Genomic DNA, 16,413 nt, shown 5'->3' with positions numbered 1-16,413 from the left:
CCACGCGGGGAGCTTCATACGGCAATTCATTGCCTTTGCCGTACAGAGGTGCAGCAGGGAGGCTCACCGCTTGCTGGGCCTCAACGTCCTCCCTGCTGCTGGGGCAGAGGAGGCCAACTCTGCATCAGAGCCCAGAGCTGCCCCACGTGAGGAGGCTCCTGTCTCTGGCCCAACACTCTCCAAGAGGAATGAAATTCTGGGCAGGGCAGGAGACGAGCTTGATGGGCATCCCAGCCACTCGCATTCCACCACAGAGCAGGCAGCAGATCCTTGCCAGGAGCCAGAAGTGCCTGGGGAAGTGCCCTCTGGCACCAGCCTAGCTCAGCGAACCCGGCAGGCCCCAAAGAGGAAGGCCAGAGACTCCCAGGCCTCCACATCGACAAAGAAGAGGCCACCCCGCCGGCAGGAATAGAACAGTGGCGGAGCCCATGAGACCAGGGCCAGGCAGCTGCTGGGACACACACCAGCCCCAATGGACCCTCATCATCACTGTCCAATTGCATCATGGAAATAAAGTCGAAAGAATGACTGCAAAAAGACATGTGTTGGCATTGCTAACAGCACGGTGGTTGTCGCTTCCCCATCTTTGATGCTTTCTCCCCTTTTTCCTGCTGTCATGCCATTGCTGGCAAAGATGCACTCCATACTCCTTATGGTCTTTCTTTATGGACAGAAAGCTTTAGATATCCAGATAAATAAGGCTGCCAACACTTGTCAGGTCTTACACCAAATTTTATCAGTTCAAGATCTTGGTCTGCTTTCCGGCTGTGTTAGTTGCAGCATGACAATATAAATCTCCATAAGCCTAAAAGGTAATTGATGTTAAACACCTCGTGAACAGTGGCAGAGATCATGTAAACTTAATTAAACATAGAGATAAAAATATGCAGACATAAAGAGATTAAGACATGAAACACAAGGAGGAATGAATGTCTCGTCCTCAGATGATTAATGTTAAACATACAGATAAATCAGTCTCTTAGCAATAAACTGAAAAATGTGATTTGCTGTGCCTCTGAACTGTAGTAATCACTCTTGCTAGCCTAAGTAGAGTGGCAGAGAATGGATTGTGAGCTTTTAGGAGAAGTGTCTGGGGGTTTCAGCTGTTAAGAGGCACGACATGAGCCAGCATTGTGTGCTTGCAGCCCAGAAGGCCAACCGTATTCTGGTTCGCATTAAGATACGTGAGACCATCAGGTCAAGGGTGGTGATTCTGCCCTTCTACTCTTCTCTAACCCACCTGGAGTACTGTGTCCAGTTCTGGGGCCTCAACACAAGAAGGACATAGAGCTGTTGGAGTAGGTCCAGAAGAGGGCCATGAAAATTATCAGAGGGCCATGAAGATTTTCAGAGGGTTGTTGCAGCTCCTCTACAAGGACAGGCTGAAAGAGCTGTCTGGGACACTTCATAGTGGCCTTCCAGTACCTGATGGGAGCTTACAGGAAAGTTGAGGAAGGACTTTTTGTAATGGCAGATAGTGACAGGATAAGGGGAAATGGCTTTAAACTGGAAGAGAGTAGATTTAGATTAAGTATTAGGAAGAAATTCTTTACTGTGAGGGTGATGAGACACTGCAACAGGATGCCCAGAGGGGCTGTGAATGCCCCTCCCTAGGAGCCCTCAAGGCCAGGCTGGACAAGGCTGTGAGCAACCTGGTCTAGAGAGTGGTGTCCCTGCATATAGCAGGAGAGTTGGTCCTTTTGGTGATATTAAAGGTCCCTTCCAACCCAAAACATTCTGTGATTCTATGATAAGTACATTTACTCTTCCTGTAGATTTCTAAAATTGTGCTAGAAAGAACAAAAAAAACCACCCTATAAATACTGCTTGTTACTGCATAATAAAAGCAGTGGGGAGATTTGAACAGTCAGTTTTAGATGTGAGGTGAAAGGAAAGGCAGAAGTGTGAGCTGTATCTGTTGTGTGTCTGGGAAGTGGAATGGAGATAAACACTGTTTACACATACACAAAGATGTAATTTATATGGAAAGCAGATACCTTAAATATACTTCCTGGTTTTGATTTTGCTCTTCTTTAGGATTTTCAGTTGTGAAAATAATGGTCTATTGACTCGTTTTCTTTTACATGAAATAAATAGCTTCAAGGAATAGAAATGAAGCAAAAGCAATCTTTGTTTTATTTTCCATTCAGTTCTGGGACATTCAGTTGGCATTAAATGGAATAGCAGAAAATGTTTATAGGCATTTTACAAGACTCGAGAAAGAGTTCATCCAAGTGAAACCATTCCAGCGTAGAAATACTCTGTATCTAACAAATACAAGTTCTGTTGATTACTCCTGTTCTGATACTGCCCATAACTAATTGAGTCTGAGGTGTTTCTGCTAAAGGTAATATTCAAGGCTGTCAAAAATCAGTATTATTCCAGGCAGTGATGAGTGGCAATTGGATGAAGAAGGATGAGTGAGGGAAAGAAGGAGAGTGTGTTAACCCTGTGAAAGATCTTTTAAAGAGGAATTTTTACTGTGGTAAAATAAGGGTGCTTTGATTTCACAGTTGAATTTGGTAGTACAGAAAGTGGATATACTTTTGGCCAGATATCTTTTAAAATATTTGTTACATTTGTTATGTTGGAGGAGTTCTCATTCCTGTAGAGGATTTGATTTTTATGGACATATTTTCATTAAAAACTTTGACTACTGCATACGTCTTGCAAAAATATTTTGTTAAGCTCAAGTGAATGCTACTTTTGAAACTGATGCTGTAACTATGCTTTGCTAGTGGCATTACAATAACATTATGCTGCTTAGCTTTGTGGTGCTTTGTAAGGAGTAGGATACTCCACTGACTTTCCAGACCCATTTTCAGGATCAAGAGTTGTAAATCTTCTCGCGATTTCCAGGTACCAGATGCACCCTTAGGTATTTGAAGAGAGAGCTCTTACATATTTACAACCTTTGGTCTTCTTTGTATGGGCAGTAGTAGGTTTTGAGTACCTTGTAAATCCAAGGGTCTCGTGCTTTAAGAGTAGAGTTAGTCATATCAGGACACATGCAATCAAAATACTCCTGGTTGAGAAGGGAAAGGGATCAGTGGCAGCTGGGACAAAGTTCCTTGGGCTGCAACTGCGGACTGAAGAGCAACTCTGGCTTAGCACCATGATGTTTGTGGGTGCTTCAGTGTGCTGGGAGGGGCTGACTCCTCCCACTGGTGGGATCCACTGGAATTTAGAACTCTTTTAACAGGTGTAATAGCAGACCAGTAAAAAACACCTGTTGGTTATCCCCAGATGCATTATTATAAAGGCACAGTTTAGTTGAACGCAGTTCAGGAAGCCCTGAGAGGCTCTTGCTTGTCAGCTTCTATATGTCTCTCCTAGATGCTGGGCTTGGCTGGAGGCAGTACCGCTCCAAGGCAAGGTTAACTCCAGCAGTGTCCCTGGGCTCCTTTCCTGCTTTCACCTGTGCTTCTGGAGCTTAACTCTGACTTCCATAAACCTTCCACTGCATGCTGCTGGTTATTTGTCTTTCCCAGTCTCATGGGAGATCTGCATATGGGAAAGCTGCGTTTTACTGGAAGGGGAAAATAACTTCTCTAAAACTTCTAAATCTTTCTGAACAGCTATCTATGTACACATAATAGATTCCTAAGTCAGAGCAGATGTCAGATGGTCTGAACATGGCATGCACTGGGAGAGCTGTTAGTACTGAGTATTTCCCTTAGTGGCCCTCTCAAAGGGATTAAGCACAGCAGCCACCTGGAGAACAAATATTGCTTTTGTGATACTAACTATGCCATCCTTTCAGATCTTCGAATTTCTAGTTAATGTTGTACTGTGGGTTTTGTTTTTCAGTTAGGGTCAAAAAGTAAAGTGTCCTTGGCTGTTTTGTCTGGTTCTCTGTGTCAGTCTCCTGAGACCAGGCTGCTTACTTCTAATGTTTCACGTTGCTGCTTCTTACTGCAGCAGTGAGCCTAAGAGGGGCCCTAAGAACAGCATGTTATTTCCAATGTTCTTATAAAATAAATGGGGGAGGAGGATGCTTACTTTCTGAAAATGCCAGATGCAAATAATGATAATAAAAACCATACTGGCAGTGCTGTACTCAGCGTGGGATGCCGAGTCATTACCAAGGAACTGTCAGGCCACAGCGAGTGCTCTAGAGACAAAGCTGTTAGCAGGTGTGTGCCAGCTGAGGAGTCAAAGTTTTCTCCAATGCCTCAGTCAGACTCTGGTTTATGTACATTCTTTTTTCTTGCATTGACTCAGCAGATTACCAGTCTCTTGTTCCCTCCCTAAGCTGTCACCTGTTATAATGCAAAGTGAGCCTACATGGTGATAGGAAGCTGGAATGGCTGACCTGCACAGGCTGGAGAGTTGGGCAAAAAGGAACCAGATGAGGTTTAACAAGAGCCAGTGTAGAGTCTTGCAACTAGGGAGGAATAACCACATGCACCAGTACAGGCTGGGGGATGAGCTGCTGGAGAGGAGCGCTGTAGAGAGGGACCTGGGTGTCCTGGTGGATGAGGTTGGCCATGAGCCAGCAGTGCGCCCTGGAGGCCAAGAAGGCCAATGGGATCTTGGGGTACATTAAAAAGAGCGTAGCCAGCAGGTTGAGGGAGGTGATCCTCCCCCTCTACTCTGCCCTGGTGAGGCCTCACCCGAAGTACTGTGCCAGTTCTGGGCTCCCTGGTACAAATAAAATCAGGGATCACCTTGAAAGTATCCAGTGGAGGGCCACAAAGACAATAAAGGGCCTGAAGGACCTCTTAGGTGGAATGGCTGAGAGTCCTGGGTCTGTTCAGCCTCAAAAAAAGGATACTCAGAGGGGATCTGATCCACATCTGTTAGTATCTAAGAAGCAGGAGGCAAAGAGACAAGGCCGGACTCTTCTCAGCAGTCTGTGGCGATAGGATGAGGGAAATGGCCACAAACTGAAGCATAGGAAGTTCCACACAAATGCACATGGGAACTTCTTCCCAGTGCAGTGACGGAGCAGTGGCACAGCTGCACAGAGAGGTGGTGGAGTCTCTTTCTCTGGAGACGTTCCAGACCCGCCTGGACGCCTACCTGTGCAACCTGGGCTAGGGAGCTGCTTTGGCAGGGGGGTTGGAATAGATGATCTGTAGAGGTCCCTTCCAACCCCTACAATTCTGGGATTTTGTGATACATTAGTTTGCGTTTTCTGTTCCAGAAGTGGCCACCTATTGCTGACTTGTAACATCGCACTGCTAAGGCAGAGAGAGCTATATATTATTCAGATTTCCAAGCCTGTCAATGTGTTAATGCCATATAAAGCTGTGTAAATACAGAATTCCAGCAAATCTCATTTGGTTTCTATGATGAATGTTGATCTTCCAGAATGGATGAATGTGTTTGATGAGTTCCAGAGCAACAGAAAAATGATTCTGCTGCTTTTTAAGGCACTAAATTTCCGTATCACCTTGTAAACTCCAGATCTATCCTAATGGGTTTATTAGCCTGATTTTTGGCTGGGGCAAGGCTGCCCTTGCTTGGTACAGGCAGCAGAACATTCTGCTCTGCAATGCTGCACTTCTGCACCTCTGCAGCAGTGGAATCAAAAGTATAAAGTGACAAGTCAGGTTCAGAAGAGGTCAGGTTATAGGCAGGAACAAGCCACTGTCATTGTGCCTAAAGTGCAAGGGACGTGGCTTATTTGGGCCAAGGATTCAGGTCCTTCCATCCTCTTATTTGAGGGAGAGTCACTTCAGGTGTCCTCCACCTGTTCAAGTGTTGCATCCCTAGGTATCTGCATGCTTCTAAGAAGTGTCTTCTCTATTAGCAAGTGGCAGAATTTAGTGCCTTCATCCATTTGTTTATGGATGTTCAAGCAGTGTAACACCTCAAAGTGTTCTCTGATCTTTACTCTCTTCCCCTTGAACATAAATACCTTTCATTAGTGGCAGCACCACTTAAAAAAATAAATGACATCATGTGATCTTTAGTATATTTTCCTTAGTTCTGTTCTGTCTCATGTGAGAGCAGAAAGTGGGGCAGAATCAGGATGATGTAGGTGCATGGTAGTCTAGTTTATCACTGCCTTTGCAGCTGCCAGCTTATTTCAGTGAGGAACAAAGTTCTACGAAACGAATGTTGTTTTCATTGGCACTTGAGACAGACATTTCCTTAAGTAACAGGCTGAGGTAACATTAAACATCTGCTTGGACAGGTGTTTTGCAGTGAAGTTTCCAGCAATTGCTGAGGGCATCTTTTGCAAATTTTTGTATTGGGGACAGAAGGAAGAAAGAGAACACTGAGGGAGCAAGAGGTACCAGATACCAGATAGTAGTAATAATACTGCTTTTGTAAAGTGAGTTTCTTGAGAGGTGGACCTCAGCATTGCCTGTTGTTACCATGTATGTGAAATACTCAAAGAAATAAGATCATAGGTCATCAGCATCAGTATCATGTTCACTGACAACTTTGTGGTAAGGAATTAGATCTAGAAGTGCAGCCAGCTACAGGAGAAAATCAGCTGGTAGCGAATTAAGAAAGATAGCTTATGGAATAAAGTCAGTGGAGAGCTGTGAAAGTAAGATTGATTTTAAAAGAAGGGGAAAATCTCAGTTTTCCAGTGGAAAATAAAGTACTGAAACTTGTTAACATTAAGTGAATTGGGTTTTGGAAGTTTTACAGCGTCCTGCCAGAGTCAGTTGTAGCCTTTTCTAGCAAGTAAAGACAATCATACAATCATTGAAGGATTTAGGTTAGAAAAACCTGCGAGATCAAGTCCATCCACCCACCTAACACTACAGGTTCAGTGCTAAACCTTGTCCTTAAGAAACACATCCATTTGTCTGTCGGGTACCTGAAGGGATGGGGACTTCTTTACTTCCCTGGGCCTGACCAGCCTCTCTGTGAAGAAATAATTCCTGATATCCAGCCTTATCCAGCCCTACTGCAACTTGAGGCTATTTGCTTGTGTCCTACCACTTGCCACCTGAGAAAAGAGACCAACTCTTCCTCGCTACAACCTCCTTTCAGATGGTTGTAGAAGGTGATGAGGTCTCCCTTATCTTTTTCTCCAGACTAACTAACCCCTGTTCCCTCAGTCATCCCTCATAACTCTTGTTTTGTAGTCCCTTCATCAGCTTCTTCGCTTGTCACTGAATATGTTTTGCAAACTCAAATCCTTCTTGTAGCAAGTGGCCCAGAAATGAACACAGTATTAGAGATGTGGTCTCACCATGTGCAAGAACACAGTATTAGAGATGTGGTCTCACCATGTGGAAGATCACCTCCCTCATCCTTCTGGGCACATTACATCTGATGCAGGCCAGGGTGCAGTAGACCTTCTTGGCTTCCTGGGCATGCTGCTCACTCAGGTTACTTCAGATGATGACTAACAACTCCAGATCCTTTTCTGCTATGCAGCTTTCTAACTACTCTTTCACAGACCTAAGCTGCTGCTAACCACTCTTTCACAGACCTAAGCTGCTGCATGGGGCTGGGTTTTTTTTGTCTTTTTTTCTTTGATCCAGGTGTAGAAGCTAGTGTTGTTGGATGAAGCAGAAGAGCATAGGACATGTAGGGAGGTGTGAGCAAGAAGGATGTGGTGGCTGTTTACTGCTGTTCTGGTGTGTCAGTGCTGCTGTGCTGCAGGAGGAGGCTGTCATTAGGTGCTGTCTATGCTATACCCGTCATTCCCCTACTGAATTGTTTCTCAGATGCATATACAGCCCTGAAGTAAAGGAGCTTGCATAGTGTGACTGGTATGTTTGAGAGCAACATGACACTTACCTAGGACATAATTAGGACCTCTGGGGTTTGGAACTCCAGGTTAACCAAGGGAATCCTTCCATTACATTCTTTTCATACAGCAGCAGTGAGTCCCAGCCTGCAGGCAGGTCAGAGCTGCCAGTTTGTGCGCAAAGAAGCATTTTTTCAGCAAGAAGCAGCTAGCTTAAAAAATCCATTGTCATCTTTGTATTTCTTTGCCTTTTATTATAGCTTAGCAATATAATTTGGTGGTTTTACATTCTGTCTCTTTACAGTATCACCTTGCAGATACTGATACAGTCAACTTCATTGGAAATTGTCTTAATCGCAGAAGGAGTCTAAAGTTCAAATAAATACTTGGAATTTTTTTTCCTTTTTCAGATTTCCAGGAAAGGAATTATTAAATTTGGACTGCATGTTAAAAAGAGCTTGGAAGGATAAGGCTTGACTAAAGTCTTCAACAGGTCGAGCATCTAAATCTAAGCTAGTTATTACCCAGGGGTCACTGTTAATGATTGCATTCTGTGCCGGATTTATTTGTAATGGTAACAGTTGCAGTGGGAAGAAGACATTAGGGCAAATTCTGACCTCATAGTATAAACCTGGAACCAGTTCATTCTGATTTTTCAAATTTTGATGACATCCCTTTAAATTCATTCTGTAACTGTGTTTAGAATCTCTTCTGTTGTGATATTCGTTTCTTTGAGACTGCATTTCTGCCATCCTTCTTGTCCAGATATGAATATAAAGAGAAGCATTAAACAATAAATGTCTTAGTTAAACTATTGAATAAGATGGGCTCATCTAGGACAAACTGCCTATAACAGTATGTGAAACAGCCACCTCAGGATGCAAAGCCATTGATGTTACTTGAGGTAGTGTGCAATGAAGTGAAAATCACATTTCTGAGTATTCCAGCACTAGCTGTTTCTCCATTAAACTAGTAAGGGAACAAGGACAAGTACCTAGTAGTCTTGATCTACTAAAATGATTAAGTACTTGGCTATGTATGCTGCTACAGTGAGCTAAATCTGACCTTACTAAGAATTCCAGCTACTTCTGTCAAACCAACCTGATGCATTACTTACACAAAAGCAACCTCAAGTATCTCACTACTTTTATTGCTTTGTTGTTCTCCTTTATGTTTTTTAATAAAAAACATTGAAAGTTAAAATGTTTTGTCACATATGTACATTAGCTGTATTATATATTTTATGAGGGCTACTCTGAAAGTATTGCCTCCTGTTTTTATGTTGACCCACAGAGGTGGATGTTGGTGTTATGGCAGTAGACGTAGAACTATCTCACCAGTATTCAGTTCCATTTTATTGCTGCATGATGGGAGGCAGCAGGGAGGCACTTGGACAGGGTGGTGTCAGTGGTATGAGCTGCATATGGAACAAAGGGATAGAACTGAATTCTTCTGAGCAGAAAAAATGGCACCCATTGACATTCAGTGATGCTTGTGAACATATATGGGACACCAGAGGATGTGCACACAGTGAAGAGTGGCTAGTACATTTCAGCAGTGGCAACAGTGATAGAGGGAGTTTTTTTTACTGTGGGAGTAATCTTCATAGAGGACATCCTGAACAATTCTTCACTCACTGTAGACCAGGCAAGCCAAAAAATTTGGCACTCATATGTTGCACAGCCTTTTGGAGTGGAAGGGAGGCCAAAGTCTTCATAAGAAGCTTTATAGTTACAAACATCTTTACTCTGAAGTCACTATGTTGGCAGGGTGATAAGCTGGTGTGACAACTCTACCTTCTCTATTCACAGGTGTTCCTTTTCCAAAGAACTTCCTTCAGATCTGCAAGAAGATACTTTGCAGGCTTTTTCGGGTGTTTGTTCACGTCTACATTCATCATTTTGACCGTATCATCCTCATTGGGGCTGAGGCCCACGTCAATACCTGCTACAAGCATTTTTATTACTTCGTGACAGAGCTCAACCTGATAGACCGCAAAGAACTAGAGCCTTTGGTAAGTGTGAGGTCTAGGAAGAAGCTATAGGAAATATTCAGCCACTTTTCCTCACTGAGCCTTTCCCATACTTGCTGTAGTGACTTTTCTGTATGGTTGAACAAAGGCAATTTAAAGTGAAGAATTTCATTTCTGTCCAGAGACCTTTTCCGTCTACTGCAGCATTTGTGAGGTGCTCAATAGTCAAAGGATGAAAATGCAGTGTATTTTGTATGGAAGAATACAAGCTGGGAGATGCTATCATTTTTAAGAAGTTCATTTTTCTTTTCCTCCTTCCTTTATTATATATTATATATATATAATCTTATGCTGTAGTTTTTCACTGTTCAGTAACAGCATGATACTTGTAGCAATCCGTTGCATGCATGTGAAGGGAACAGTGGTCTATAAAAAGGTGAAATGGGATTTTTTAGAAATCTTTAAGTAGGTGTTTTTGAAGAAATTGAGAGTGTTAGATTTGGATCTAAGTGAGAAAAATGAGGTGAGACAGAGACTCAGACATTTAACAGTGTAACAAAAACAGATACTTCCTTTTGGCTGAAGGTAGATCAAAATGAAACTTACAGTTTTCAGAAGTAAAGCTTCAAAATGGAAACCTTTTTGCTGTTGTCTGCAAATGCAAGTAAAATAGAAATGTAAGTAGATAGGGAAGAAAATTCAAAAGGTATCCTCACTGTTTGGCAACTTTAAAACAGGCGGGGGCAACATTTTTCTGTTGGCCAAAATTTGGGAAGTTCTGTATTGTACAGCTTATTTAGAGTGACTGGGGTATTGTTTTCCTTAGAGGCATAAGAGCAGCAGAGATTGGCTGACACTCGCAGATGCAACACAGTCCAACATGCTCCACTGAAAGCACTGTCTCCTAGAGTGAGCTGAACAGGATCAAGTCCACAGGCTTTCAGTTGTTCCACGTAAAGGCACACTGCATGGAGATGTACAGCATAGCTGGTATTAATTACTTCTGGAAGCAGTGGTTCTGTGGGAGCTGGAGCTGCAGAATGGTAGACGTATGTGCTTATGATGATTGAAGCAGAGCCAGTCAATAGAGACAAAGATGATCGTCTTGTTTGCAGCGGTTCACAAGTCCCACTGAAAGATGTACTATATAGCACATATAAGTAACCTGTAATGTTTCTGTCATTCCTTTATAGATAGAATAACTTAATACACCATCTAAATGTGTGGTAAGGGTGAGTAGGTGCTCCATAAAAGAGAACTTCTTTGTCATACCAAGGATTCTGGAGTTGTTGTAGCACTTGATCTCTGAAGCTGTGTCACAAACAAGGTATGAGATGAGGTATCTCAGAGGTAGGAAGAGAGGAGACTGTAAGACAGCTACAAGATCTTTGCCTCTTTATCCTCTTTTGGGATACAAAGAGCACAGAAAATAATTTGATGCCACAAGAAGCAATTATCAAAATTCCTGTGCTAAGCAGACAGATGAAGGACTGAGGCCAGAGTGGAGCAGGAGGTGGTGCAAGTCTAGCAGGAGAGCAGTCTAGAAATGTGCTGCATTGGTGTACGCTTTGCCCTTATATTCCAGCATTTACTTGCCTCACAAAATTACCCTCAGGTTCAGCACAGGATGCTTTGAACTTAGACTCCAGGAGTTTCCAGAAAACTGTTCCACGTGCATGTAGGGCACAGTTCCAGCAAGATGACAAAACTCTTCCTGCTTCTTACATCTCCTTGTGCTCAACTTGGGAGGCTGTCAGCAGTGTGGAAATTAATTAAAAAAAAGAAACATATGTCTGTTATTTTTGTCTTCAGCTGGGCAGAGAGAAGGCAGAGGAGCTGACAAACAAAAGTAGACATTACAAATAATCTTGTATTTTATTGTGATAGTTGAGGACAACCTATGCCCTGCCAGGTTCCCCATGGCAGGAAATGAGCCCACATTATCTCCCTTAATTAGAAAATGGGCCAAGAGCTGATCAAATAAACAGACTGCGACACGCTTTAATAAACAGGAAGGCAACTGATTTATCACTACATCTTTAAAAAGGAGAATAACTGGGAAAGTAAGCAGTAAATAAATAGCAATATTAGCCTGCTGGCATGACTTTTACCCGTTGTTTATAATAGATTTTATCAGCATTTGCAAGCTGATATAACAGTTATGAATCAAATGAGGCAAATGAGTCAAATAGGCTTCCTCCCTCCCATTCATGTCTTTTGTTAACAGAGTCTATAGATTAAAGTGCTGCCTATCTTTTTCCCATCTTCAAGGCTGTGTAAATTTGACAGACCCCTGAGTCTTTCATGAAGAGTCTTTTTTGTGTGGAAAAAAAAAATGGAGGTTGGCACTCTGTCATGGTGTAGTCCGTGACAGTAACCCAAGGGAAACCGAGAAGGGAGAGAGAAAAGAGAAAAAAAAGAACTAAAAGCGGCCGCCTGAGCAGAGCCGCACTCCGGGGGGGAGGGGGAAACAGCGGGAAGAGATGGGTCTACAAGAAGACAACGGCACGATCTGAGAAGGAACGGTAACTTTACTAAATCTAATAAAATTGAACAATTGAGAGGGAGATAAAACTTCCAAACCAAAATTTCCAAACCAAAAGCTGTGAGCTTACGTTAAGGAGGAAACTGCAGGGGAAGCACACGTGCTGAACCTCCACGGCAGCCCAGAGCAACGCGCCCAGACAGAGCGCCGCCTGCATCCGGTGCGGAGCTCCGCCCCTCTGCTGCTCCCACAGCATTAACTCCTTCACTGCTGCGTGATGCGCTGATGTGGAATACCGGCATCAACACCACAAAACCACAACACACTCTTAGGTCCTGCAGGTGGTCCTGAAGGAAACAAGGTATGGCCAATTGGCTGATTTGTGAGAAAATAAGACATCTGAGAACACACCTGCCCTTTCCCCCAGCTCACAGGCAGAGGAGGCTGTGCAGCATGAGAGCTCTCAGAAGACCCTAGTGGCATGTCTGTCGGGGAGTTTATCATTAAGGTTTGAGTTTAATATGTAGCATCTGTTTTGTACTTGCTTCCTGAGTGACTGATTTTATTCTCAGCTGTCACAGTTCACCTTATTTTCCTTCTGAGCCATTTTCAAGCAGTCTAGTTGTATGATGTCTATTACTTTTGTTCCATTTTCATGCCTTGTAGATTACCACTTTTAGAGGATACATAAAACACTTAATCTAAACTTGCTATTTAGTGAGGCTTTTAATGCAGCTGTAGAAGCAAAGTAGCTTACTGTTCAAATGGCAGTTCAACTACGTGAAGTAATGTTCTTGGTTTTGTTGCTCATGTTTGTAAATAATAAGCACATCATGAGCAAAACAGTCTTGATTTGGGGAATTTTGCTACATTTATTATCAATTAACAAGAACTTTTGATTATTGATGAAGATAATAAGAAGTACAAGGACAAAATAAAAAAATAATAAAAATATACTCAAGAGAGTAATGCTTTTAAATTGATTAAAAAGCTTTTGATCCTTGTTTCAGAGTCTCAGCTCACCACGCTTGTGCTGCATGTTACACTTAGCCATGGCCAGTCCCTTTGGTGAAGTCAGGGCTTATGCAGGAGGCTGGTGTTGTGTGTGTGCTGCTTTATTTCTGCTGCTTTTTGTTTTTCACTATAACAGCATGTCTTGACCACAGGACACAGTCCATCAGGGTGTCCCTATTCTAGCGTGGTTTGCCCACAGTCCCTCAGGAGGTACACCTGTTAAAAGCAAGGGGCTGTGCATGGCCTCCCACAGCACAGGTCATCCCAATCACCCCCTGCTACCAAAACCCTGCTGGTTAGAAATGTGAGTTATTATGTGCAACCTGTTGGCTGAAGGCTTGTATTCTGTGGTTATTTTTGTCTATCAGCAGGTAAACTAGTAACTCTCTTCATGAGTTTTCCCCTGTTGAATATGTTATTTTAGGCCTGAATTCCTTGGTGTTTGTGAAGTGCTCTGATGCCACAAAGTAAGAGTTGAAATAAAAGTACAACTTAGTCCTAGTTCATCTTCTTCCTTTCATTATCAAGCTGGATCCTTGGTACTGGCATGTGCAGTGCAGCTGAAGGAACAGAAGCCTCTCATGTTCCTTAACTTGATGTTCATTGATGTGGTTTGTTGTTGTGTTACAAGTTGCACTGAATGTTCAAGCACTGCACCATTACATTTCACCACTCTACAGGGTTAATGCCAAGCTAGCAGACTGTTGGTCTGAACTATAACCTGCAGAGGCAGACTGTTGTTTCTCTTATCTCACAGGGTACATTAAACATCTTCAGAACTGCTTCAGAGAACAACTCATCGCTGTTAAAATGTTCTCAGTATATGCTGAGAACATGCTCCGTCCCCTGTTGTGAAAGATGAATCTGTTTGTAGTAAAGATAAAATTTGAGTATGTTTTTGTGAGATAGGTCATATCAGCTTACTTATTTTTAAGGAGTACATGTTCCTGCATATAAGGCAATGCAATCCCTTCCAAGTACTTGCTGATTTCTTTATCTCAGTACAGTATAAATCATTGTAAATCCAATTTTCCCATAAAAAGGGGTGAGTACCTTCTCTGATATACATCACTTTCCATTACTCTCATCTCAGAAAAAAACAACACGCTACCTAGCAAGAATGAAGTGCTGCTGCAGGTAGAACAGCCTGCTGATGAAGCAGTTTATCTTCTGAACGTGTCTGCTAGCTGGGTGTCAGTATCAGTTTCCTTTTCTCTGCTGTTTTGAAGCAGCTTAATTCCTCTCTGTTCCTGAGTGCAAGCTGTCTTTTCAGGTTTGGCCTGGTGATTGCAGGGCTTTTTTGCTGCTGTGCCCAGATTTAGCTGGAGCAGGCATTGATCATGTCATGAAACCTGAGAATCAGTGCAGCTACAGTAATGTGTCACATAGGAAGGAACAAAAGAAGCTTCAGAAAAATCACAGTTAGTGTAAGGCAGACATTAAGCCACTGTGTTGTTTTGTTTCCAAGCAAGGAGAGAGACAGAGGCAGCTGTAGTTTTCTTCTCATCCAGTCATTTTCAATTCAATGACCTTGTAGATTTGTGACTAAATCTCAGTGCAGAGCATTTTGTCAGATAACAGTGTGATAACAGGTGATGTAACAAAGTCTGCTCCCAGCTTCTCAGTGTCAGTTTGTGTGCGTTGCAATTACACTTATTTGTTTTCAAAGTCTGCATGTACTTTTCAGAGTTAGATTAGATAGAAAAAGACATCCAAAAACATGGTGAGATTCAGTCTTAAAGATTCAAGTAAGATCCAAGTGGGTGTAATTCCTTTGAGGAACAAGATTCCTAAGATGCATTTTTTATTTTTCCTTGTGGGAGGTGTGGACCTAGCACTTTTCCTCACTACTGAACATTACTGATTAACCTAAATTAAAGTTGTATTTCTGAAGAGGAGATATGGTAAAAAACAAACAAACAAAAAAAACACAACAAAGAACCATAGATCATGGAATTGTGGAGTGGCTTGGATTAGAAGGGACCTTAATGATTCATTAGTTCTAATGCCCTTCCATGGGTAGGGTTGCCAACCACTAGATGTATTTAATCTTCCTCAGCAAGTTTGAGCAAGGTTATAGATCTGCACATGCATCCTGAGCTTGTGTACTCAGATGTACTGTGAAACTTGCATTCTAATAAAAGACTTAGGTGGCAAAAATATGTACGCTTCTTCTCTCCTTGAATGCACAGTTGCAGAGCTTTAGGTAGGTCAGGAGTTTATATCATATCAATTGACAGTGGGAAGTGATAGGCTAGGGGCACCCTGACATATGTGAAGGAAGAGTTCGTGTGGTTTGAGTAAACTTGCTTCTCTCACAGTTACTAGGAATTATCAAATACATCTATTGGCCAGATAGACAGATAACAATACATGTCCTTTTTGTACATTTTCCTTTTTAACCAACATAGTATCTTCTCACTAAGCAGAGAGTACCTTTTGTTCTCTTTCAGAAATATTCAGAAATATATTGCAAACTAGCCTTATTCCAGCAGATGCCTACATGACTTTGGAAGCCATTGATTGCAGTGAAGTTCCCCTCTGAGTGACAGTGTGAAGAATTTGGCCATCTACTTCACTCATTCCCTAAAAGTTATTTTTTATATTTCCCATCCCTTGAAAACTTTTATTTTTCTTTCAGGAGTTATTTTTTGTCAGCATTTTATTTTGAGAACAGAAAGTATTAATTAATCTTGGACAGAGGAACAGTGTTGGAACAGTGTTGGTGTTCTTTAAACATGTTTTCAATAACTTAAAATACTGATTTTGTTGTGATGCAGAGACAGTCAGCCATGGTGGCAAGTAGATTGAGTTTTGGATGTGCCTAGCAATCGGTGGAGCCACGTGCATACAAGTGGAGAAGCTGGTAATTGCCTCTATAAGGATGGAGTTTGTTTGGAGAATAACAAAGTTAGTAAGGGCTTCTCTCCTTTATAATTCTCAGGGTAAAAGCTTCCACTGACCTCGTGGCGTGATTGGCTTCTGATAATATATTCATCTAGTGTTAGGAGTTGCTTAAAAGTAAGCATTTCCTTTTGGTGGTTTTATTCTTATAGAAAATTATCTTCAGAATATTTCTAGTATATGTCCAGGCAGTCTAGCAGGTAAAGAGTTGAGTGTTTAATATATCACTGTAAGTACTAAATTGTGTTCTGGGATTGTTGTTTTTGTAGGTTTTTGCTTTGATTTGTTTTATTTTGTTTGTTTTTTCCCTAGCAAGCTGTATCATATATTAATTACAGAAGTGACAAGGTCTGAGTGACAGTAAGATTTCAA

General features: G+C 42.1%; 1 protein-coding gene across 1 annotated transcript in view; it reads left to right on the top strand.

Annotated features, from left to right (window-relative positions):
- The window catches only part of LOC136051277 (MOB kinase activator 3B), a 98,365-nt gene that overhangs the window by 66,760 nt on the left and 15,192 nt on the right, over positions 1–16,413 (top strand). The window contains exon 4 of the mRNA XM_065740629.1: positions 9,478–9,680. Coding sequence (XP_065596701.1) covers positions 9,478–9,680 — 203 coding nt within the window. The remainder of the gene's footprint in view (positions 1–9,477; positions 9,681–16,413) is intronic.

The sequence above is a fragment of the Cyrtonyx montezumae genome, unplaced genomic scaffold (assembly GCF_038088225.1).
Source record: "Cyrtonyx montezumae isolate F1298 unplaced genomic scaffold, pur_monq_1.0 scaffold_29, whole genome shotgun sequence".
NCBI lineage: Eukaryota > Metazoa > Chordata > Aves > Galliformes > Odontophoridae > Cyrtonyx > Cyrtonyx montezumae.
The sequence above is the reverse complement of the archived record's forward strand: the minus strand, read 5'-3'. Positions and strand labels throughout refer to the sequence as shown.